The 26,039-nt window shown below is 40.6% G+C and overlaps 1 protein-coding gene across 5 annotated transcripts in view; it reads left to right on the top strand.

The window, feature by feature from the left end:
• The first annotated feature begins 754 nt into the window (after positions 1-754).
• Positions 755-26,039, top strand: part of POLQ (DNA polymerase theta) — a 55,436-nt gene continuing 30,151 nt past the window's right edge. For 2 of the 5 annotated variants that reach the window (XM_068957874.1, XM_068957882.1), the window contains exons 1-12: positions 755-977; positions 3,705-3,887; positions 4,981-5,111; positions 6,463-6,619; positions 11,030-11,138; positions 15,598-15,817; positions 16,503-16,647; positions 16,745-16,891; positions 17,910-18,122; positions 21,399-21,541; positions 23,050-23,254; positions 24,226-24,368. In XM_068957874.1, coding sequence (XP_068813975.1) covers positions 773-977; positions 3,705-3,887; positions 4,981-5,111; positions 6,463-6,619; positions 11,030-11,138; positions 15,598-15,817; positions 16,503-16,647; positions 16,745-16,891; positions 17,910-18,122; positions 21,399-21,541; positions 23,050-23,254; positions 24,226-24,368 — 2,001 coding nt within the window. In that variant the 5' untranslated portion in view covers positions 755-772. Of the gene's footprint in view, positions 978-3,704; positions 3,888-4,980; positions 5,112-6,462; positions 6,620-11,029; positions 11,139-15,597; positions 15,818-16,502; positions 16,648-16,744; positions 16,892-17,843; positions 18,123-21,398; positions 21,542-23,046; positions 23,255-24,225; positions 24,369-26,039 lie in introns of all 5 variants that reach the window. The other 3 variants (XM_068957844.1, XM_068957862.1, XM_068957853.1) reach the window with 2 other exon arrangements.

The following is a 26,039-nucleotide window of genomic DNA, read 5'->3' on the forward strand; positions in this document are numbered from 1 at the left end:
CAACATGAGTAGCTTGCACGCCTGAATGTTGCTTAACCAAAACCAGAGCTTATTAATGATATTTTTTAAAAAGAAAACTAGTAGTTTATGATTGGGGTGATTTTTATCCTGTTTTAGAAGGTAAATTGCTGTATCGGCATTTTATGTTAGTTAAATGCTTTGCCAAAAATGAAGGGCCCATCCTGTATAGGTGAAGAACAGTAATAAAAACTCTGGAATTTCGTAGAAAGCCAACATGTGAAAACAAGGTAATTAGAGGAAAACGAGCGTCTTGGAATTCAAAATGGGGATGTGGCAATACCGGAAGCGTTCAGCTTGACTGAATGCCTTAGGAATGCTGGGGGGAGCACGGCAGCCTGCCTTTTACTGCAGTGAAACGTTAACGGGGGTAGCGGAGGAGGCAGAGGGCAGCGTGTAACTGGGCCCGAACCGTCTTCGGGAAAAATCTAACGGTTCTGGCGCTTGTGCGGCAGATGGCACTTTTAGGCGGAAAAAGCTGCAGCGGCCCTTTGGCCGCATCCTCTTGAAAGGCCAGCAGTCCCTTTTCCCCCTTTCTTTTCTCCTCGTTAGGCCGGAGCGTTGCTGCGTGCAGCCGGGCCGCCCCCGGCGCCGCTACCGCCGCGGTCTCCTTCCCCCACCACGTGGTCTCCCCTCCTCTTGCGCCCGCGGCCCCCGCTAGGGGGCGGAGCGCCGCCGCGCGAGCTCTACGGTTCGTGGCCGCTCTGGTTAAGGCAGCGCCGGCTCTACGGCTCCGGGCGGCGCTGGGGTTTGAATGGCTCGGCGGGAAGATGGCGGCGGCAGCGTTAAGGGCGTCGCGGCAGCCCCGGCGCTGGGGCTTCGCGGAGGGCGGCGGGCCGGCCCGGCCGCTCCCCTCGCGGCGGGGAGAGCTGCCCCGCCCTGCCCCGCGGCTCCGTGCCGGGCTGTGCTGAGTCCCCCGCCCGGCCTGGATCTCTCCCTGCGGGCCACCGGCTCGACAGGTACCGGCGGCAGGAGAGCGCGCCCCTCCCCCCGCAACGGTCCGTAACGGCCGCGCGGCGCGGCCCGGGGGCGGCAGCCGCCACCCTCCCGCCGCCGGGCAGCCTGGCGCGGGGCCTTTCTCGCCCTGGGGGCAGCCCCAGCCTGAAGCCCGAGGGAGGACGGTACCCCGTGGGATCTCGGAGGCGGGGGGGGGGTGTGTGGGCTCCGAGCGTCCCCGGGAGGGGCAGACCCCTTTGGCCTGGGGATTGTTCTGCCGGGGTTGCTCTTGAACGAGGGGAAGCACTGGCTCGTTCCTCTTAATATCTCCCCTGAGGGATATTAATGTTCCCTTGAGGAAGGCTGAGGTACGTATTTGTGTTAAAGCAGGTGGTAAGTGTGCAAATACGTGCAAAAGGCTCTTCCTGCGCTGCTTACTGTTTAGCAGAGGAAAGAAAGGCGATTTTGCCCTATGTATGTTCCTTGAAGTCGGGCTCGTTTCTTTTTTATTTCTTAAGATTATTCTGGACTAAGCCTCTAGGTGCTGCCATAATACAACAATCGGTACAGTCCCTGTTCTTTGGTATATGAGGTGGAGTTCACCTATGTTGTTAAACTGATTCAAGAGTCTGGTGGGCTGGTAAAGCGTGTTGCATTTAGAGGCATCACTTTAGGTGGTCCTGGTTAGCGCCCTGATACCTGCAAATGCAGAAAAGTGTAGTAGTTTCCCATATGACATTTTGTTTATATAGCAGGATGCTTACGATATGTTTATATAACATCTACAATATGTTTATATAACATCTTGTATCTTCATTCCTTTTTGTAACTCTTAAGGAAAGCATTTACATCTCTCAGCCTCTTCTGCAGTCATGTAGCATCTTCTCTCTGATGTGATTATGTCCTGCAAGATACGGTTTTGTCAGCTCCTGCAGATGGAGCTGAGCAGGGCGCAAGGTAATTACTTGCTTAAGACACCTCCTAGAAGAGGGCTCAGTAAGTGCCACTCCAGTGTCAGAACTGACTCTGTGACTCTGGATTCTGGAAAGGGTTTTTTCTTTTTTTTAAATAAATCCAATGCCCAGTGCTTTTAACGAAAGCTATATATCTTCCTCATTTTGGCTCTTTCTTAGCATTTTTCTAATAGATTAAAAAAAGATTCAAGTGCAGTGGTACACTTTTCTATCTTAAGGGGATCATTAAGATCTATGTACAAGTTTTCAAACTCATGTTCAGTGCTACACCTACAGATATTCTGCAGACAGCAGAATCACAAAGTCCTTGACTTGTGCTGTCTTTTACATGTAGTTTATTGGTTTTTACTAATTAACATTAAGAAAGAATTTTGAGATCCTGGTGTGTCGTCTTTTTTGTATTGTTATGAAAGATAATGCTGCCATTTTAGGCTCAGCTTAGGACAGACAAATCTCGCCTCCTCTGAATGTCCCTTGGGAAGTCTGTTCCGCTTTATGGGACATTGCTGTTCATTCTTGATGGGAGTTGAACTTATCGTTTAGTGTCTGTATAGTACTTTGATTTTACAAAGTGAAAGAGTTTTTCAAAGCTAAGCCAGTATTAGGTTTTTAACGTATGTGGGGGGAGAATGACACCAGTGCCAGGTAGTTTGGGGTTAACTTAAGCAGGTAGCTGAGATTTTATTACCTCAGCTGAGATTTTATTACCTCAGCTGAGATTTTATTACCTCAGATTTTATTATCAGCAGGGATATAGCTGAGATTTTTTTACCTCAGCAGGTAGCTAAGCTAAAGATACTGGCTGCTTATGCATGCTTGTATTTCTGATTTAGCCTGCCCTTATGGTGCAACAATGGTTGGAAACTTCTTTTAGAATTTTTTAAGTGTGCTAGCAGAAGAATGGGTGAAGTAGAGTCAGTTCATACAATTACTTGTTTTTCAGATATGTTTGGCAATGTCTTTCACAAAATGCTCTTATGGGAACTAAGTAATTCTGGATGGGAGGGGAGGCATTACTGTGGATCAGAAACTTGTTTTATATCTCAAATGAGGAAAAGGGAAAAACAGAAAGTTTGACTTTTCTTATGATTTGGAAAAAGGGAGAACCAGGGAGCGGAAATATCTGTAGACAGCACAAAATTGTTTAGGGTTATAAAGAAGAGAGATAAACAGCAAGGAATGTCATTAAGCTTGCCAGGGGAACTGGCAACATGGTGAAGATACTAATCAGTGCTGATAAACAGAAATAACATACATTGTGCAAAGCAGCTTGAGCTGCTTGTTTATCTTATGTTGTTTTCTTAATTCATGGTAAAGCAAGAAAAAGACTGAGTATTTCTCTAATCTGTGAAGGTTACTGAAAGCTTTGTAGCAATAATCTAAAAAGACAGGAGTCTTTGTAAGGGTGAGATGGAAAACAGTTTGTTATGCTGTTATATTAATAAGTGCTGAAACTCAGCTTGAGTCTGTATTTGGTAATGGCTACTCTGTCTCAAAGGCAAATACCAGAGCTATAGAGACAGTGAAGAAATTATTTGAATGTGGCAAATCTTAAGGAGAAGAAATTGAAAAGATGATATCAGGAGATAAAAGGGATGATATATGTAGGAAGTACTAAAAAATATAGAGAAGATGGATCAGGGCTTTCTTGTCCCTTTCTCTTGTAACACGAGGGCATGCAGAGAAGTTTGAAGTTTAGGTTTATGGCCTAAGTGACCTCAGATACAAGACAGAGTACTACCTCTGATGATGCTGGATTTGTTTTTTCTCCCAAAGGACAATATCAGCAGGTAAATGTTCCTGAAGACCAAGCAGACAAGTTGCTCCTTGCAAGCTGGGGTCTTCCCAAAGCAGTTCTGGAGAAATACCACAGTCTGGGAGTAGTACAGATGTTCGAATGGCAAGCAGAGTGCCTAATGCTTGGACAAGTTCTGGAAGGGAAGAACCTAGTTTACTCAGGTATGCAAAAAACTGACGGAACCAGTCCTCTCACGTTCCCAGCACCATTCACAAGAAAATATTGCTGCTGAGTGGTGCTGATCTGGCAGAAAAGAAAGGCCAACGTACTCTTTATTCTGGAGAGACCATGTTAAGAGCCAAGTTCTCTTTTCTATCTTGTCCGTAAATCACATGCCTGGCTTGATGATCTCCTTTTCAGAGAAAAGAGACTTCTTTCCGCTTTCTCTGTTAGTGTTCTTTTTGAGACTGATAATTAGAAGTCAGTTATCAATGACTGTCTCTTTTTTTAATATGGACTGTGTCAAGCAGGAATTGAATGATACCAGCAATGTTAAATATGAATTTTGAGAATTTTATCTGATGTTTTCAACCCCTTCATCGTTTTTCTTCACCTGGTTTATGTGGGGGGACGTAGGAGTGTTGGACTAGAAATCTACGGGAAATTACAACTTGGGTATGTATTTTGCATGGGAAGAAGAAAGTCTCAGAGCAGCACTGGGATGACGCAGAGCTTTGAACAGTGAGTTTCTTGGGTCTGGATCTTTATTGAGCTTTATTTACTTGGTTCCCAAAGACATTGGGTCAGATTGCCAGGTAATGGCTATTCCCTGCTGTGGTCTTAGGATGTCGTGTCTCCTCCATAGTTCTTGGGGAATGATAGATAGCAAACAGCAATGCTCAGGAAGCAGAAGAGGTTAAAATATTCAGCAGCTGTGTCAGTAGTGCGGTAGTGACACTCTTCTGTCCAACTAAAACACTGTAGCAGGTTTTTTTATTATTATTATTTGTTTGTTTTTTCTCCTCGCTTATCTCGGAGCTTCTGTTTCTTCTGGAGCGTAGGTGAGAACACAAGTCTTGGTAACAGACTGGAAGAGGGTATAAGAGAAATACCCTACAGTCACTTCCATGGCCCTTTGTGGAGTTAACTGCAAACGTAGTTGTGGCTGTGGGAGAGGGGCATTAACTGGAGACCCTTGTCCTAAAGTCTCCAGTAACTGTTTTCATACCCTAGTCTTATGATGCTTGTCCTTTGAATTTTTTCCTTTAACTTTAAAAAATATTTTTTATAAACAATTTTAAAAATTTCTTCCAGCTCCTACCAGTGCTGGGAAGACTCTTGTTGCTGAATTGCTCATTTTGAAGCGAGTCTTGGAGACTCGTAAGAAAGCTCTTCTGATCCTTCCCTTTGTCTCTGTGGCCAAAGAGAAGAAACGTTATCTGCAGGTAAGTAGCATCCAGGAGGGAGACTATATAGGTTATAGTTGTTTATTATTTTGCAGGAGATTTGTAGATAAGGGATTTGTAGATAATTTAAGATATGATTGCATTCTAAGTTGGATTAAAAAACGGAAAACTTTAGCCAAAAATGGAAACTCAGAAAAATTTTAAGGGGTTGATTAAAACATTTTATTTCAGCTTTGACTTTTAAAGGATTGTTATTTGCAGTTATTTCTATGTTTTATAATATAAGAACTTAAAAAAGTAATTTTCAAATAAGAGTTTGTGTCTGAAAACCTACCAAGGGGAGATTTTAGCATTATCAGAAATAACCTTTATTTTAGCTTTCCTTGGGCTATTCCAGCAGAATTTTATGCTTTTGATTTCACTTTTATTTTGCTAAAAATATGTTTTGGCAGAATGTGGTTGTCTTGGCTTCCTCACCTCAGCTACTTAAAAACAAAATTGCAATGGAAACAGCCTTTTTAAAACAAACACCTTTTTCCTTGGAAAATTTTCATATCAAATATTGTTTCCATTAGCTAATATGACAAAGTAATAACAATTACTAAAAGCAAGGGTGAAACCAGCAGGTGTTTTTGTTGTAGTTTCTGACATTTAAGAAATACTGGGAGTTATTAAACTGAGATAGTATCTGAACCTTACAGACTGTATTCAGTTTGTAGCATTTCCTAGCAAAAGCTATTTTGTTGTGACTGATAATGGGAAAAAATATACTTCTACTTTAATCTCTCAAGGCTGGGGCATTAGTGATGCCATGTTTTACTACTCCTTGGCCTAGTGTTTGGCTTTAGCTGCACACACTTGAAATCATATGGGATCCTGTCCATCTAGTTCAAATATTTGTGCCTCTTTAATGCAGCGTATAAGGTGCCAAAACTTTGGCGTTATGGTAGTCACTGTTTCTTGTCTTTCTTGCTGGGAAACTTGGCATCGTTGTACTTGGGGCCCAACGTTTGGCTTTTGCCTCAGGTTTTCCAGGAGCAAGACCTCTTTGTACGTTACCCGCTGATATTGTAAACTGCTGTGCTGTGTGTTCTCTGAGCTTCTTAATAGTGAACTTACGCTGTTACGCAGCACAGTAGAGCTCCCCGTTTCTTAATCATATACACTTTATTCTGCAGTCATGCGCTGGGTGGCTTCTGTCTGTGGACGTAAAAAATTACCGTGGAGTAGGAGACCATTAAAAACAACTGACTGAACTATGGTTTTAATCTGATTAGCTGGCATTATGAGTACTATGAGTTGTGGTTGTAGGATGCAGGCTTTGAAGTGATTCCAGAAAAAATTCAAGGTTCTGACTCTTGGCACGACATTCTGTCTCCTTGGAAAACAGGCCTTGTTTCAGGAGGTGGATGTGCAAGTTGAAGGCTACATGGGAAGCATCTCTCCCGCTGGACATTTCTCTGCCCTGGATGTTGCTGTCTGCACCATTGAGAAAGCCAATGGTCTAATCAATAGACTCATAGAAGAAAATCAAATGGACTCGCTGGGTAAAATGCTAGGGCTTGACCGTTGGAGGGATGAGGATTATTAAATAATATGTGAGAATCATGGAAGATGGGGTATTTGTTCAGGTCTGTATGTGACTGATATGTCATATAGGAAAACTGAGTAACTTTTCTTCCTCCCAGTCACCACTGATTTGGATTTAGGAACCCAGTTTGGATATACATAGCTCAGCAGCTGGGGAGTGAGTAGGTAAAAGTAACATCTTTGGTTTGTCTGACATGGATGACAGTCCATGGATAGTGATAAGTTGCAATGAGTGACGATTTCCATAGCTGGAGAATGTCTTATAATTAATGAAATTGAGTTAGAGGTCTGGGATTTGTCTGAGTCCAAGGATAGTTTTCCTCTGGAAAAGAGGACTCTGTGTATATATAGCATCTGTGCTTAACCTTCACTTAGCTCAAGGAAGTGGAGGAGTTGCGTTTGGTCTGGGTCCAAATAAATAGAATGAATTCTTGAGAGTTCTTTTGGGAAGGTGGGGTGACTAGGAGGGCCGTGACGTTTGTTTCTCTCTTGCAGTTTGCTCAAAAGCCAGCTGTTCTTGTAATGTAGACTTCTGGTCACCATGGCCCTGACGGCCACTCGATAGTGATACTATTCATTTAGTGTTTGAGAAGAGAGATAGAACCAGGAGAATAATCCGTTTCTAGTGTGCACTTTGGGAGAACCACGTTTTCCCAGTACAATCAAAAATTTATTCTTTTTGTTTGCCTACTCAATAAAGCTATACCCTATTTTATTTTATACAGTAATCCCTCCCATCTTGACTCTGGCCTGTAGCGTAGCTGGTTGCTATTTTAAGTTTATAAAAGTCAGAAAACTAGATGAGTGTCAAACTGTTCCAAGACTTCCACTGTTAAAACTGCTGTTCTGTATGCATCTGGTGTCATAATGTTCTGTAGTGTTGTATACCAGTTGCTTTTAAAGACAGAAGGGAAATGAAGCCTTGTGGGTTTTCTCAGAGTGTAAGATCGCAGCGTAACCCATTCACTTGTGGCTCTCAAGTGGTTAGCTCACCATGAATGCTTAAGACTGCCAGGAGGTTGAGGATGAGTAGATGACGGTGGCTGTGCAGCATTTCAACCTCATTTGAACTGAGGCTGCTGCAGTCCAGCCCAATTTTTGACTGTACATCTTCATCCCTTCCCTTGCAGGAGAAATGGTGGTCATGCAGTGAGTTGTTTCAGGATATGGCTTAAAGCTTGCTGCTATATGTAGGTTGGTTTGTTTTAAATAGGATTTGTATGAGGTTAGGTCACCACACTGTACAAGCTGCAGGGCAAGCATAAGGGAAAGAGTGGGGTCATGGTACCCTCATTTATGTTGGCTTGCGTGCCTAAGAAGCATACCCAGCCTGTTAAAATGTATTGTCTAACATTAGCATCTTTCAGAAGGTGGAGCTATGCCAAATCCCTTTGGTTGGCGCATCAAATCCATCCCTATGTTTTACTGGGCTCTGTAAGAGGACCGTGCCAAATAAGTGTAACCAGTCACGTGAATACAAGATTTGAGTTGAAATATGTGCCCACAGCGCTGATGCCTCTTTAAGGCATGACATTTTCTTTCACCATTTGACACCTTCTCTGCTGCAACGCTCTTTTTCCTTTGCTCCCAAATATGAATATGTAAGGGAAATAAGGGTAAAAATGTTTTTTTCTTTTTGTGCTTATTTCAAATTAATTTTGTAAATTTGCTTTTAGTTTAAAAAAATCGTCTTTTAAGCAAAAAAATGACAAATTTACTATTCTGAGATAATTTTTTATAAAAGCTGCAAAACACACGAATGGGATGAAAGTGCCTTTTGACTATCACCTAAAGCAAGCTTGTCTGATACTGCAAGGTTGTACCTTGTCTCCTAATTAGTTCTAAATTTAGGCCACTTCATAACGAGAGTGTTTTATCCTTTGAGATGAATTGTTGGGAGATGACTGCAATTCTGGCTGGATTCCATCTCAGGCTTGAGCTGTTCCTTTTGTTGGTGTCAACCTCCTGCTGATAACTCAGATTGTCTTTGGAGACTGTTGAGAGAAATTCAGATCCTATGCCTGCCTTTCTTGCAGTACGAAGCGGTTCAAAGCAATTAGATTTTGCTAATTATTATGTAACGTGTATTGGTTTTGAACATCCAGGTACACAGGAAAGGGAGATATTCCTCTTGGTATTGATCAGCCTTGTTTCTTGACACTGATGCTAAAGAAATTTTTAGGAAGGCAGATTAGAGAAGAATCTTCTTTCTCAACATGTCAGCTGGGACTGGATTTGTCATGTGCAGTCAGTTGTGAAATTTAAACCTCTTTTCTTAATTTAAACTTCAAGTTAAAAAATTGCTTCATTGAAATACTGCATTGTATTAAAAAAAACAAAAAAAAGAAAGCAAGTCTTCTCTGCCTGTTATTAATAACTGTTTAGATTTAAATAGGGTGTGGATTTAAAGCAGCCTGGTTATTCTCAAATGAACACGTACAAAAGCCCTCAGTACTTCTTAGCAGTTTTTCAGCAGTCTTGTAGGGTCACCTCTGATTTGCAGGCAGAAGGAGGAGACTGAGGCTAGCCTCGTTTTCAGTAGCGATGCAGTATGATGAAATTATGACCCCACTTGCAGTCCTGAGCTAGTTGCTGAGTGGAAAAGACAATTGCATGCTGGGAGCTGTAGTCTTCCTAGGCTGCACTTCCATTTTAAGTTGAGGCTACTTTGTGAACAGTACTGACTGCCTGATTACTTCAGCTACGCTATCCCAGCAAGCGTCTTCTCAAAAGCCTGCTTGAAGAGAGAAAATCACTGTACCTGTGTGACAAGTCAGCTCTCGTCAGTTTGGAGACTGCTCAGGGTGATGCAGTAGACAGCTGTAGTGTCGGCTTGAATATTTATTATAGCTGAGTAGCAACAGAAGGTTTAGAACACGTGGCCCATCCAAAAAACAGTGACATTCCTGGGTTTTGGCCTGTAGATACCACTAGTGTCCTAGACTTTATTTCAGGAAGCCAAATGTGCTGCTGCTTGGCACAAAGACTGAAAGGTGTGTTCTATGAGTTTTGCTGGGGTAGACATCCCGTTTCCCTGACCTGTCTCAATTGCTGAAGTGTTCAGTCAGATTGTTGTATAGGGAGGCAGGGAGAAACTTTTTCTGGTTGCTGAATAATTCCCTGTCTAGTAACAAATTACAAATCTTTACGAGGAAGCACAGAATAGAGGAAGTACAGGAAAGTGGAGAAGCTGAAGGGTTGGGAGCTTATACAAGAGACTGATGAGGCGGTGCTACACTCTTTCCTAACTTAAGTGGCTTGAAAGAGAAGGGGGAAGAAGACAGCGAAAGAACATACGTAGGAAGGAGAGAAAAAAACAGTGAAGGAAAAATAGCATTGAGGTAGATCATATAAGGTCAGGTTTACCCTTAAGCTCCTGCTATTTTTGCTATACCAGCAAGATCTTTTTATATAGCTGTACCAAAGAAAAAAAATCCACAGCAGCAGTACTAATGAAGCCTAGTGTCCCCTATTCCTTGCCTTTTTATTTTCCTTCAGCCTCTTCCATGTCCCTTTGACACTGTCAGATGGACAGAGAGAGTGCATGTTTCTGCCAGGTGTGCTGGGTGATTACTGCCAGAGGGAACGTGTAATGGCTGAGTTGCAGTGGCTTGCTCCCCCCTCTGCGCCCCCCCCCCCCGCTCCCGAGGTTGACATCTGCTCTGGGATGTTGTTCCCAGCTGCTGATATTCACAAAGCTTTTTAGAAACTACTCTCTTCAGTAATTCTACCCATCTTACAAGTCTGATGGAGGTGGCTGATAGATTAAAAGGATATTTGAAGGAGGCAGGAGAACAAGAGAAAGAGTGGTGTCTTGATTTTTTCATAGGAAGCCAAAGTTAAATAGCAGAGCTTATTCTGGTCGGGTAAGTGAGAAAAGATGTAATAGCAGAGCACTCTACACCAGTGTAATTGCATCTGCTCTAGGTTTTTTTTCTGTCATCACTGAACTGGTAAGGAGTGATGTTTTAACCAAGATAGTGATGTCAACAGAAGTTTTAACTGGGTCGTAAGAGTATTGGAATGTTCATTTCCAGATATTCTGAAGCCTGGGGGATTTTACTTGCAGGCACATTGCTGTAAAGATGCTGCGATACTGTTTTGGGAGGTGGTCAGATTCTAATAACTAAATGTATTTATTTATTTTTATTTTTTTAAAAAGCCGGTTATGTGTTAGAGGCGGGGAGGGCTCAGGGGTGAAATGTCGTGATGTTGGTTATGATTTGTCTCTTAGAAGAATCTGTATCACAACGAAGCCGTAGCAGGTTTTGGTAAGCATAGCTGGATGCGTGCGTTTAAATTTCAGTTTATCGTGCGGGATGTGAAAGGACTTTGCCAGATGTAAGCTGTGCGCTTCTCTTTATCAGGAATGGTGGTTGTAGATGAGTTGCATATGCTGGGAGACTCTCATCGAGGATATCTCTTGGAACTCCTCCTGACCAAAGTTCGATATGTTACAGAGAAGGTTGCAAAGCGGTGGGTAGACCAGAATATTTGTCTTCTAATGCTGAATCATGGATGGCTTAAATATTTTGTTATCTGGGTGATTGGAAATTTGGGTTAGCTTCAGGGTTTTTATGAGAGCGATGACCTAGAATATTTTGGTTATTAAGGCCTCGTCATATCACCTCTCAGGAGGCTGCCATTGTAGTCAAAACCTCTTTTCGTTTTTGTTTTTAATTTGTCTTCTACCATGGGATTCATTCTCTCAGGAAAGGAAATAAGGATGAAACTTTCATTTACCTTTTTTAACCTATTTAAAATTTTTAAACCTTGGATTTGTTTTGATGTTTTTGCTGGTAGACTTGCCCTGCTTGATTTTTTTCAATGTTTCATGCAGTAGGGTTTCTATCCTGCTGAAGCATGTTCAGGCATTGTGGGAGAGCATGCATGCTGTTAACTTGTCAGTGGTGAGTAAATAATAGAAAACTTACCAAAACGTGCCAGTAATGTGCTTAATTAGTACTGCTGAGGGTGATAGGTGTTTCTAGTTGTGCCGTGATAGCCATGTGGTTGCATGGCTTCTTGCCTGTAGCACAGCTGATTTGATCCTGGGAAACTGATTAAATGTTCAGAACAAGACTGTAACATTGGACTAAGTTGCAAACTGGGAAGTTACTCCAAGTTCACTGGTGTTAGTTAGGTTTCCTATTAAGTATTCCCTATAGAGAGTGTTCTTATACCGTGCTCTCCCTTGTGTTCAACGTGTGGGTATACTAATCAGAGAGCACACAGTAGTGGTTTGGTTTCTCCTACCAGTTGGTAAAATTGAATGTTTCACTATATAACTCCTTAGGCTACTTATCTTGTGGTTTTTACTTTTTATTACTTCTTCTTTAAAGTTCCGTGTCAAATGTCTTCATCCTAATAGCTACACCAACGATCATGTTTTGGCTCTACACTTTATGTAACTGGTCCCATTCCACCAGGCGTATGCTTCAGGGGTCTTTATTGTGTAGGTGAAGGATGTGTTCTTCACTGTTGCATGATCAACAAGTCATTGAAGCCCATTCCTGGAGAGAGAGAGAGAGAGAGAGTTTAAGCTCCAATAATTTATTTTTTAGTAGACAGCATTGTCATCTTGTGATCCCCCTGCGCTTACTACCTGCTTATCCTTTAGTGCTGGACTACAGGTGGAGCTGGAGACTGCTTCGCAAACAGATCTGTCCTGGCTTATAGTTCTTGTTTTTTCCTTACTGCTCTGCTCACCGGACATGAGATCCTGAGGATGTTAATGGTAATTCTAGAGGCTCATAAGAATTCAGTATCTGGATCCTCAGCACCAAACCATGCAGCTGCTCCACAGTGCCTGAACATAGCCAAAGACAAATGCAGGAAGTGGTGTATTGATCTTCTGTTGATCTTCTTAATCTTTACTAGTGAAGCTGAGAGCAGACTCTAAATCAAATGTTCCCTGAGCACCAAAAGCCAGATTTCTCCAGCTTTTCTCTGCTGCTTCCTATTTTGTGAATCATATCAGTGCTGGGCTAAGCACAGACTCCCTATTTAGTTCTGGGGGAACTGCCATTTCCACACTTGGCTCTCCACTGGATCTTTTAGTCAGTATTTTCCATCCTGATTTCCAGGATCTAGCGGTTTTCTGGTACTCTCCTCATAACGCCTGGAAGGCAGTGCACTTCAGAGCAGTGTGAGTCTCTTTGCCATTCCTTCTACCATTGGCTTATCTTGGAGTTGCAGCATAGATGCGGTGCCATTCTCTCTTTTCCTGCTGTGCATTGCAGAAGGATGAGGGAGAAAACATCCATCAGGAAGAACATGGCAGATGGCTCAAGGAATGCTCCTGGGAAGACAGGGTACTTCAGCCTTCACAATATAGGCATTAGGGCTCAGATTCTTCACCTCTGTTACGGTCAAGCTGACCGTTGTTCCTCTTACCACCTACTGGCATGAAGGAGATGACCGTTTTTTGGTTTAAGTATCCCCTTGAGACCCCTGGTTTTGAAGACTGCTATTTCTCCCAAACATCCTCCTAAACCTTTTTTTTTTTAATGGGAGCCCTTTTATCCAAGTTCTTTAAAGTCTTTTCAGCCTTACCTGTTATCAGAATGACCAGCGGTGCTTTTAAACACTTTAAGGGGTTAGCTGGACATCCCGTTGAAGTAGGGAAGTAGTATGTATTTGTACTAACAGAAGATTTTTTGAGGGCCATTGCCAGTGTGGGTGCCCTTGCTTCTTAGGGAAGCTTTTGCAGGCACAGCCAAAATTCTGCAGCAGATTTCTTTATGCCTCAGTGAGAAAAACTGATGTGGAAATTGAGTGTTTTTTTTTTTTTTTTTTTTAATCCTTGATGATCAAAGTTGCTTTAGGGGAGGAAAAACTAGCAACCTAGTGCTAACAAATACTTGAATTGCTTGGGTAAGAGGGTCCGCCCCTTCCTGTCTCCCTCGTTTCTTTCTTGCCAGTGACCAGGCTTTTTTATTTCACCTTCTGGGTTGTCTTGTTTCCTCTATTTTGCCTCTACTAGCATCTTCTGGGAAGGTTCAGACAGTCACTGAGCTCACACTGATTTCTCAGACCTTTTTGCAGGCAGCACATAGGTGACAATTTGAAGGACGTCTGACCATGGCTGCCATGATTTTTTTTTTCCTGGCTGAAGTTCTCCAGTTTTCTGACAGACTAGCAAACCTCCATTGAAGACCTACCTTTTACTGGCACTGTCTGGGTGACTCCAGGGCTCTGTTTCTTCTGATTTCAAGTTCTGATCAAGGCAAAAGCAAGAGGAAGTATAGATAGTCTCATTGATTTGGGTTGGCCCAGGTAGTTCTTGTATTAGAAATTTGTCTTCCTCCTGACTTGAGGGGTCTGAGAGCCCTCTCTCCTCTGAGACCTGCTGAATTGGAACTAAATGCTATTACATTCCACTCCATTTTGTGTTGTGTATGCTAGCTGGCTATTTGCTAGAGCATGCCTCCTTCTCCCAGGTAAGAGAAGTTTTATTTTAGTTGCATACTGGCCCCTGTAAAAGTGATCTGCTTGACTAAATGGGTTAGGCTTTTGGACTAATAGTCCAAGTCAGTCTCCCTGAGCCTGGGCATCTTTGTTGGTTGAACTAGTTTACTTCTTAAAGGTGTTGATTTTCTTTCTCTGGGGAGAGTACGTTTTGCTGCCTTGTTTGCTCACCATTGCTGGAGGAGACCGCTGGAATGTTGTCTCAGCTGCCTTGAAGAAGCTGATGAAGCTGCTCCTCAGTGAGGTGTTACCTTGTTGCTGAGGTCTCGTGGGAAAACTATTTGAGCCCATAGCAGCTTGTCTGCTCTTGCACCTGTCAGTACAAGTATTATAGTGCTTACATTCCAGTAAAATTTATCTCTTCAGATGCGTTCTACCTTTCTCCCAAGGTGGTTTCTGAGTTTCATCTAATCTGGTAAATAAATCTGCACCTTTTTTTATATTGACCAAGACCAGTTCTTTCAGATAGGTGATGCATCTTAAAAGTTGGCGGATACACAGGAACGCCTGTGTCTGTTGGGAGGGTGACTACAGGAATAGCAACCATTATGAAAATGCCAAAGTGGAGTCTCTTCCACTCATCCATGCTTGCTCCTTCAGAGATCAAGCTGCATCAGCTGCTCTCTGAGAGGTATTTCCTTTTCCTGGAGGCTATGAAGTGGCACCCTGGACTTCTCTCCTTTGCAGCTGGTGTCTGTGATGCTTCACTAAGTGTTATGCTGCTGCAGAAACACCTAAAGCTGATGCAATGCAAGTGCTGCTTGCATAGTGATGCAATACAGTCTAGGCAATCTAGGGCGTGGATGGGAAATGCAGGTGACTAGTTGTAAGCTTAGGAGCGTAAAACACCTATCGAGTATATTTTAATTCAGGCTTTAACATCCCCGTTCAGGCGTCTAAATTAATAGTTTGTGTTTTCAGGTCTGTTGAGAGTCCGTTACTTCCCAATGAATTTAGTGGAACCTGCTGCTCAGCACTTTGAAAATTAAAGCTGACAACTTTTTTACTGAACTAAATACTTTGGCTCCCAACTCTAGGAAAACCTGAGTCTAGGGTTATTTGTTCTGAAATGGAAACAAATGGAAGTAACTTAATTGAGACATTTAAGCTTAGGAAGATTGCAGTGGAGACTGATCCGTTCCTCTACTTCCATGTTCTTGTTAATGGTGAGGAAATAGTTGTTTGGTTTTGTTTTTCAGTTTCTTCAAATATGCAGTCAGTTTACAGCTGCTGTTGCCTAAAGAAGCTTGAAGTTTAGATTCAAAATGATAAAAGTTTAGATTATCTTGTAAGGAATCTATAACTTGTCATTGTATTTGCTAAAAGTAGTGGGCCTTGCTTCTTTTTCAAAAAGCTCAAAGAATAGCTTTGCACATCAAAAATAGGTTGTGTTTGTCTGAGTGCTGTTTTCCAGAACAGTAGCCTTTGTAGTTATTAACTTCCATTTTCTTTTAACTGCTTACAGACAGGCAAAGATGACCAGTCCTGGTTTTAGTGGGATACAGATAGTAGGCATGAGTGCTACCCTCCCTAACTTGGGACTCCTAGCCTCGTGGTTGGATGCAGAGCTGTACTGCACAGACTTTCGTCCTGTGCCCCTCATGGAGTGGGTGAAAATTGGCAGCAACATTTATGACTCTTCCATGGGTCTAGTGCGAGAATTCCAGCCCAAGCTTCACCTGAAGGTAACAAAACTCTGAGTAGTGGCTTTGGGATCGCAGTTTTTCTACTGTTAAAGTTAAAATGACATATCTACTGGTACGTTTTTAAATGATTGGAATCCCACGTGGAGGGGAGTACTAAGTGGGTAGAAATGGAAAATTTGCTTTCCCCGTTTCTAGTTTCCTCTTCTGTGGAGCCTTTCACAGAATCACAGAATAGTTGCGGTTGGAAGGGACCTCTGGAGATCATGTGGTCCAGCTCCCCTGCTGAAGCGAGGTCAGCTAGAGTAAGTTGCTCAGGCCCGTGTCCAGTCTGGTTTTGAATATCTCCAAGGATGGAGACTTTACAACCTATACATCCCTCTATAATCTGCCTAGTTCTTTTCCCACTGCTGCAGGCTGCAGCGTGGAGGTTGCAATGACTTTCTGTGCACTGTGTGACCTTCATTCAGATTTATAGGTTTATGAAACCAAGACGTACAACCTGATCTATTCATGTGTAGATCTAGGGCTGCCATCAACGATAAGGTCATGCTAGCGCTTAGAGCTCCTAAAATAAGACAAAAACTAAGATGACAGTTCTCCATCTTCCTGTGCTCCTCTGTCTGATTTGAAGTAGAAGATTCCTACTGTGATACAGAACAGTTACTGCACTTTACAAACCCTGTTCAGTGTGACAGTACATTGAAAATATTTTGTCTCAATTCAGGGAGATGAAGACCATATTGTGAGCCTGTGTTATGAGACTGTCTGTGATGGTCATTCAGTCCTACTCTTCTGTCCATCCAAGAACTGGTGTGAGAAGCTGGCAGATGTCATTGCCAGGGAGTTCTACAATTTGCAGCAAGCTGAGAGTAAGAGAAAACAGTTAATAATAGGCAGTAAGCTGCACGGTGCCTTTAATGCAAAATAATTGTAATATAAGCTATAAAAAATATTTTCTCCCTCAAGGTTCTGCAAAAAACTCAGCCCTTTCCCCGGTTGTTGTGGACAGAGAAGGGTTAAACGAGGTTCTGCATCAGCTAAAGCATTCTCTCTCAGGCCTGGACTCTGTGCTCCAACGTACTTTACCATGGGGAGTGGCATTTCATCATGCAGGTATTCCTGAATATCTTGGTCTTGAATACTGTGATGATCAAGTTATAAACCTCACCACAGCAATAGGAATCCATATGTTTACCGGTTGCTTTTTGAAACCTTCTCTAGCTTATAACTGAATTAAGATACTTTGAGTATTTCACAAAAGTAAACCTGAAATCCTTTTTTGGCCAAAGACTTCACTAATTGTGATGATAAATCTTCTCTTCTGTTGGGTAACAGCAACTTTTTAAATACAATTTAAAAATTTTTGTAGAATCCTGGAACTATGAACTGATTTACACCCAAAGCATTTTCAAGCTGTCCCTAAAGCTGCTAGGCATCTCAGAGAATTTTCCTCAGCTTAATTCTGAAATAGCTGAGTAAATAGAAGCAATATTACAATGAAAAAATTAAAAAGGAGAACGTGATGCTAGCACTTCAGGCTAGATCTTTTCTTTCTGACTTATTTAAGTATCAGTGCATGTCACCTGTTGGCCACTGAGAGAAAGAACTAACTAGTAGAAGAAAGGACAGTGGCAACAACATTGAATATAAGGGGGGGAAAAAAACTTGAAATGTTCTTGGGGTGTGGGCTTTTTCCTCAGGAATGAACTTGGCCTGAAACTCTCAAGGGTATGTAGAAAGACCTGTAATCTAGTATGAAGAAGGATTCCAGGTTCAGAACAGCAAATCATTAAATTCTAGTTCCCTACTGTGATTGCTAGATCCAGCATTTTATTTTATTTTATTTATAAATATGTAGTAAATATTTATTCATCTTGCTGCAATTTGTGCAAGATGAAGAACTAGTTTGTGAGCATTATAGTCAATTAAATGATGAAACCTTCATGGAAAGTTTGCTTCGTTTGTGTTTCAAAAGAAGAAACTGAGATTAGTGTTGTGACTGTAGTTCAGAACGGTGAATGGTAAATGTTCATTAAGTCTGTTTGTTCCTCTCCTTGCTTCACAGTAATACTGCTAGCTTTTAGATGCAATCCCACCATTAGTGGGTTCACTAAAAGCTATCTTTCCCCAGGTCTTACTTTTGATGAACGGGACATGATTGAAGGAGCCTTTCGCCAGGGCTTGATTAGAGTCCTAGCAGCAACCTCCACGCTCTCATCTGGAGTGAATTTGCCTGCACGCCGAGTAATTATACGAACTCCCGTGTTTGGTGGCAAACTGCTGGACATTCTCACTTACAAGCAGATGGCTGGAAGGGCTGGCAGGAAAGGAGTAGACACAGTGGGTAAGTGGAGGCTTTATTAACATTCTCCAAGAATGGTGTTAACCTAATTAAATCTAGGGCAGCGCTTTGCAATTAGTGACTAATCATGATGAATTCCTTTGGTGTTCAGTATGATTAAGGTAATCAAGATGAATTTGTTTGGTACTAATGGAGTAAAATTTGTAATTCCCAGGGGATTCTTTTTCAGTGCATGAGGCTTGTTTTGGTACATGTCAGTTACTTCAAGGAAGAGACTATTTTCTTCCTTAAACTCTTGGTAGCTTCTAAGACCCTACTCCTTTGCTTTATTTCTGTGGTGCGTGGTTGATTTACTAAAGCGTTTACAGTTTCAGTGTGAAAATTTTATAGTAAACTCCCATTGGACGGGCCTAAAATTGGAGAAATGCTTTTAAAGCCTACAATCATAACTCGAAAAGCTTCTTCTGTCATCTGAAGTTCTAACTTGGATTTATTAAACTTCCACTAAACAATAATATTTTTGGATCCTGAAAGCAGTAATGCTGTAGAGATACAGAGGAATATAAACCATAGGTCATAGATAATTTGCTATCTTCATGTATCCAGTGGCACTAATTGATGTTCAACAAACTAACCCTGCCTGTTAATTTAATTTGTAATGGAAACTTATGTCCATGGCTGACATTTGGAAAAATTATATATACAAATGTAAACACAATGGAAAGTATAAAGTTCAGCAGAAGCAGGAAGGAACGCTATTCTACTGATGGTTTGATTGGTGCTGGCTGGAACCCTATGTAAGCAGACTGTAATTGTATTTAACGTTCTATTTTTGCTGGAGTAACATAGCAGCCCTGAGTTTTGCAACCTGTATCTCTATGAACTGTCCCTATGTGTTTTTAAAAAAAAAAAAAAAAAAAAAAAAGGGGCAGCTGCATGTTAACATTTAAAAATTTCCCAGACTTTTTATCATTTGAGTGTAGCTTGCAGGTATAAAATTACGTTATTTCTATAGTTTTCTTTTTCCCCCTCTTCAAGTCACAAGAAGTGGTACCTTTTTTGACAGTTCGGATGTGATTGTCTGTTTTGCACAGTAAGCAGTTGAGTTTATGCTGATGAGCTTCATAAATGTACCGTTTTTTTCCACTCTGAAGAGTCTTTTGGATGAGAGCATAAAACTACATTACCAGCTGCTACTTTTTGAAGAGTAGGGATACTACAGAAAAGCAACTTGAGTTTTTAAAAAAAAAAAAAAAAAAAAAAGGACAGCTATATGTGGATATGAAATTCAGTTGACAAACAGAAAGATGATGATTGCTATTAGATTGATTTTTGCCAAATATTGTATTGTTGGTTTGTCTCAGGTTTTGACTTTTTGACTGATTTGATGAAAAATGAAAAATATTATTTTAGGAAGTAAAATTAGGTTATTTTTATTTTTACATTCATCAAAATCATCATGTTTCCAGGATATTTAAAAAAAAAAAAAACAAAAACCAAAAGCTCTTCAATGTTGCTGAACCAAAACAAGGAACCAGACTACTAATAAGTTCTTTTCCATTTACGAGTGGAGGTATGCCTGTAGTTTGAAGGGGTTAGCTGCAGCAGCATGTGTAAAATTAGGCTTTAGAGAGGAAACTTAATAGATAATACAGTTTAATTTCCCTTTTGCTCTTTCTCTGTCTCACCGCTCTTTCTCTGTCTCGCTCTCCTCTATTTTTTATTATTATTATTATTTTTAACTCTGTGGCAGGCTACAGTTACTGGCTTTAAATTCTCACTGGCATCTTGGGAAAGGGTTCCCCCCGTATCTTAATGTCTATTAGATAAGGTATGGCCAAATAGATACCTGTTTTTTTTTAACTTTGACTACTCAGCGTGATAAATGTATCACAGGGAATTGTGGGTCATATCAGGAACCACAGAAGAGACGAATTAGTGTTTTTTATTGCTAAAATCAAGATAAGCTTTCCTTTCACAAAACAGTACTTGCTGTCAGTTTGTCGTATCTTCTCTACTCCAGCTTTGACTGAAGCAGGTGGCCAACAGATGTCAAAGGTTTCATGTGGGAGGGCAAAAAATTCCCAAGAGACGTTGTCTGAGCATGTTTTTTATCCTGTCATTCGTTACTGTAATCCTGTTTAAGCTCTGTGTGGTTACTCACACACAGTACATTTGTGGTATTTATTCCATTAATTAAATTTAAATGTAGTTGTGTTTTCATTACCTCTGGATTAGCAGCATTACCATGGCTACAGTTTTATCATAACTTAGCATTCGTTCCTAGGATCTTATTAAGATACACAGTACCAAAATAACTATGGTGTCCAGGCTACGCATGCTTAAATCTAACAAGTTATCATAAAACTTATATTTACTGTGCAGCTAATCCAGACATAATGTTTTCTTCAGTCAAAGGCAAGTTTGTCCTACCTATAATTCATTTATCTTGCACCACTTGGCAAAGCTTCTAATTAGCTAGGCCTCTCAGGAACCTAATTTCTCTGCAATGGCTTTGTTGAAAAAACCCTCCTCTGTGTTGGCCAGTAATTTTTGTTTCATAGCTTTGGGATCTTTTTTGTCTCTCATAGAATTTCAGTAGTTAGGGATTAACTTTTAAGTCCTGTATCAGACATTGTCAGGTTAGATCTATTTAGATGTACTTCCAGTGGAAACCATTCAGGGAATGCATATGCACACATACAAAACCTTAAGTATTCTGAACTTTCATATATGCATATATATAATTACTTAGATTAATGTCTTTGATGTATTTCTGTATTGCTTTGGTATCTGTTATTTCATTTTGGGAATGGAAGTTGGTTAACTTAACACCAACTTGCGACATGCAGTGCAGTTTGTATTTTTTTCTTCCTGGTTTTGAGAATCTTTTTGATTTAACAGTGTAGTTTAGAAAGATATAATGGTGCCTGTATATCATGATTCCAGTCAATTCCATAACAAGAAGCGAGAGGGGTTCAGCCCTGGAACGTGTGCTGAGAGGCTGTGGAATCTCCGTCCGTGGGGATATTCAGAAGTTGATTTGACAAGACCCTGAACAGCTTAATGTAACTTTGAAGTTTGTCCTCTGAGATTTTAGTTCTTAAATGTTATTCATCTTTGGAGTTCTTACGTAGCAATGACTATACACTGCTGAAGTTGGCAAAGAGCAAACGGTTTTTATCTTTCTAGTTCATTTTTTCCAAAAATACCTACAACTCTGTTCCAATGCTATGTCCTCAGTGAACTGTATGTAGCTATTACAGTGGTGAGATGGAATGCTAAAGGTCATTAATGTTCTTTTTGTTTCCCATATAGGGGAGAGCATTTTAGTTTGCAAGCCCTCAGAAAGATCGAAGGGAACGGCTCTGCTTCAGGGATCTCTCAAGCCTGTTTGCAGTTGCTTGCTTAGAAGGGAAGGGGAAGGTATCGCTTCTAGCATGAAACGAGCAATACTTGAGGTATGGGACATGTGGAGAGGAAGTGGAACTGTGCTTGCGCTCTTGTGATTGTAGTATGTTTTCTTTTGTGATACCATCACATGTTTTCTGTTTGCTTTCTTGCTCTTCGTTTTCCTCTTTTGCCAACACAAGCAGCTTCGAAAGAAAATGACGTGGGTCTGCCAGCTTGCTTCACTGTTTAGCATTTCGATTTGTATGTTGCAGCATGCGCTTGCCACAGAGACTGTTAAAACAGGAGCATGCTCAAATAAGAGTTATGAAGCTTGGCTTTTGTATCAATATGTACTCACACTGCAGTCAAAAGCACGTGTAATTCTTACTCTTCATGTGTGATCTGACAGTCTAACTGGGAGATGCTTGTATATTACTGATTCCTGAGACTTTGTAGACTGAATCAGGCTATAATGACATTTGTAGAACCTTGTGGTCCTCTTTGCACCTCAGTTAGCCTACCTCTTTTGCACAGAAATGATTGAAGCTTTGTAAATAAGTTTTTGCCGAACAAACAAGCCTGGAATCCCATTTGATCCTTCTAGCCTGTTCCCCTCTATAGGGTTCCCAGAAGTAAAAAAGTAACAAAAGGATGTTATTCCACGTAGGTGAGCTTATCTCGTCCTTTCCCAGAGTTGCTTTTGGACTTGAACTGAGCTTAAACTTGTTTTTAAATCCAGTTCTTCTGTTAGCTATACTACTGCTAGTGTTTTCTGTGGAAGCTCTTGTAGTACTTAGAGCTTGATTGTGATTCCATAGATTGTGAATTTTTACCAGACCAATGTAATTTCTATGCATTTTGCTATATAAGAGCTGTCTAAGAGATGGCTTCTCTCCTAGTAGCATTACTTTATTACATGAAAAAAATCCATTGAAACGTTGAAAAAAGTTTTCAGATATACATCTTGCTATCTTGTTTAGTCAAGGAAAGCTTACGCTGTTAATCCTTGTAAATGATTTACAAGGAAAAAGCAATTATCTGAAGAACAAAAACAAAACAGCAAACCCAAGGGAAAAATTACTTTAAACCAGCAAAGCAATGATGGGTTATAGCATTCACATTTACTTAGAAAAAGCTTCGGTAGCTGTAGAAGAACTCTTTCTTCTCGTTTTTTATCTTCAAAAAAACTGCAGTCCATGTTTTAACCTTTTAAAAGGTATTTCACAGTGTTGGTTAAACAAAATACCTAGGGGGCTAATCTCTTAGTTCTAAACTGCCTCTGTGCATATATGTGATTTCAAAATATTAAGGTAAGATTTTAAAATTAATCATTTCCTGTAGCTTTGTCGTTTTGTATTGCTACCTATGGTGTCCATCTCTTTGCCAAGACAGGTGTGAAAATATTTCTTTTTCTATAAGTCCTTAAGGGTTGGCAGTTGCTTTGGTACGTGTTCCTGTCTCGTACTGGTTCTTTAAAACTTAGATGGATCTGATGGATCAGTCTCTTTGTTTCTCAGATCTGATGTTCCATCTTACTGTTTCTTTGGCAATATGATCAAGATATTTTCTTCAGCAGATCATAGTGGGGGGAGTGGCCAGCACTCCAGAGGATGTGCAGACCTACGCTTCTTGCACTCTTCTTGCGGCCAGTTTGAAAGACAGTAAGTGGGGAAATGAGAAAGATCAAGACAAAGTGCAGAATGGAGCTATTGAGGCTTGTGTGGCATGGCTGCTGGAGAATGAATTCATTCAGGTTCTGGACTCTGCCAACAAAGCGAAAGGTAACACTGGTGCTCAGTATTCTGCTTCTTTCCAGTGACTGCAATTAGCACTTTTGAATCAATAAGTCTTCTGCAGCTGGGTAGATGTAATGTAATGTACATGGAGAATGTAATTTTATGATGAGGACCTCTGTGCTCTTTTTTTTTTGTTGTTTTGTTTTGTTTTAAATTGCATATCAGGAATTTTTTAGCTCTTTAACGGGTTCCTTTATTCTTGCTTTAACGTTGTTTGCACGTGTTCTCATTGCAAGGCCTCTACGTGTAATCTCTAAGACTGATGTGTCCTAGTCTACAGCTTCCCAAACTATCTTTAAAGAAGGTGAACTCTTACTGCAGGACTTGTGCACATTGACTGTGGGCTATAATTTTTTTTTTTTTCTGAAGAGGAACTGGTATGTTCTGAGAGAGGGCAGTTACTTCTAGAACTGCTTGGTGCACATGGTTGTGCTTTTTCTTGTTATTGGCTGTTTTCTTAAAATGGCTCAAGATGAGACTCTTACAGTAATAGTAAGAACCTCCCATTACCGGTCAATTTTTTATCTCCTGATAAGGAAAAGATGAAAGATGATAGGAGATATTTGGCTCTCTTAGGAGAGAAGTACTCAAAATGATAACTCGTGGACATAGGATGGCAGATGGAATTCCAGTAGTTTTAGTTCAAATAACTCTCATTAAGTGTTACTCTGAGTACAGCTTGAAGGGAGCCAAATTTGTAATCCAACCTCTCAAAAAGAGACAAAAGAGACTTAACTTGGACTTAGGCAAGATATTTAGTTTGTTTTTATTTTCCTATCTTCAAAACAGAGAGGTGCTCCATTTCTTTTTGAAAGCGCAACTGGGGAAACTTAGTAGAATTAATATCTATAAAATTCCTTGCAACCTGAAAGTGAGAAAAGTAAGATATAAGCTTGCACTTAGATATCTTTTTTCCTTTTTCTTTTCCTTTTCTTTTTTCTTTTTTTTTTTCATAGTGAAAGTTTACCATCCAACACATCTTGGCTCAGCTACTCTTTCCTCTTCTCTTTCACCAACTGAAGCCATGGGAATCTTTGCTGACTTGCAGCGAGCTATGAAAAGCTTCGTTCTGGAGAATGATCTGCATATTGTCTATTTGGTAGGTTCCTCTTTTTTTTTTTTTTTAAAGCTTATACTTTATACTTTTAGCTTATACTTAACAATACTTATACTTTTGTTTCAGCTTGAAATGCAAAAGTTAAGGAAAGGAGAGAAAGCACAGTGCAGGGGTCTTGAAAGCTCCATGATTCTATTTTCTGTGCTTTATATAGCTTCAGCTTTCCTGAAGGAAAGTTTCTAAACTGAATGTTCTTCAGAATCAGTCTGTCTCTGTAGTATCTATTGTGTAGGCAGGTGTTGCACGTCCACCTAATAGGACGTGGTAGGTGGTATAGTAGGACATAGGTGGTATAGTATAGGATAATGGTAATTTTTCTGAAATATTTGAAGTGGACCAGTCAAGTTTTTTTTGATTTGTGTCAAAGTTTGGGCTCAGTAGGCTGCATCTCAGGTTACCTCTGGAAGCTCAGAAAACTTTTGCGGTTTCAGCATCTGTTTTGCCTACAAAAAGCCTCACAGAACTACACCTCTAATCAGCTAACCGATGCTGTCTAAGACCTAGGGAGAGGGAGTCATAAACCTGTGAAGGTTAGTGAGGAAACAAGATGGAGTTGCACCAAACATCTTAAGATTCATGGGCTGGCAGGCTTATCATTCAAACATCATACAAAATTTGGGAGTTGTCTTTAGCCTACTTAAATATATCAAGTGCTTTTTCTTTACCAGGCTGATACATCAAAAGCAAAATTTGTGATTCTTACCTGAAAAAATGTTTGCTCCAAGGAGAATGTGCAGGAGTCCTTGGGGCAGGCGGATGTGAGGGTCTGAGTATGCCTGTGTCTGCGTGTCTCTGCTTGCTGTGTTCATTCACCTAGTTGCTAACTGACACTGATTTTTTTTGTGGAGCTGCCATTGTCCCGTACGTGCCCATATCTGCCTATATTCCAGAAGACCGCGTTATATTTTGTTCTAGTAGGCAAAGTGAATTGTTTCGTGTTGTGCTCCAGAGAATTTTTCCTGTTCGCATTCCCAAAAAGGGGAAAAAAGATGGATTTTGTTCATGTTCTGAGGTAGAGACAATGATGGTAACGTATTTTTTGCCCTGGACTTTCTAAACCACGGCACTGCCTGACAAACGTTTCGAATCAAATACATTGCTGAACAAAATTTTCTTGAGATTCTCTTCTGTTAACCTAGCCTAAAACACTTTCTTGCAAAGTCTGTTCCTTTTCAGGAAAGTATTTGTGTGTCGGTGTATATATGTGTGTATGTATGTATTTTATTTTTTATTTTTTCCCTTTTAAATTTTTTATTATTATTTTATTTTTTAATAGTTGTTCTCTAGATGGGTTACAGGAAAGTTATCTGCTATAACGTTTTTCAGTTCCCTTAGGCTTGAATCTTTTACCTGTACAAATTTGAGACTGAATTTCAAGGCCTTATATTTTAGCAAAGTTGATTAAAAAGGTGAAATATTTGCTAAGCTAGCAAAAGGATTTTATTTAAAAAAAAAAAAAAACCCAAAACCAAAAAAACACCAAAAGTAAAAGCCTTGAGTAACTCTTGCTCTTCTCAGCAGATAAGAGGATTGGAGGATTTACAACTGTCTAGGCTTCTTCTATTCTGTGTTCTATTAAATACTCCCGAAGAACTGTTAATTAGTTATTTCAAAATAACTAATCTTGCAGTATGTCACAGACATGAAGACGTT

The sequence above is a fragment of the Struthio camelus genome, chromosome 1, assembly GCF_040807025.1.
Source record: "Struthio camelus isolate bStrCam1 chromosome 1, bStrCam1.hap1, whole genome shotgun sequence".
Lineage (NCBI taxonomy): Eukaryota > Metazoa > Chordata > Aves > Struthioniformes > Struthionidae > Struthio > Struthio camelus.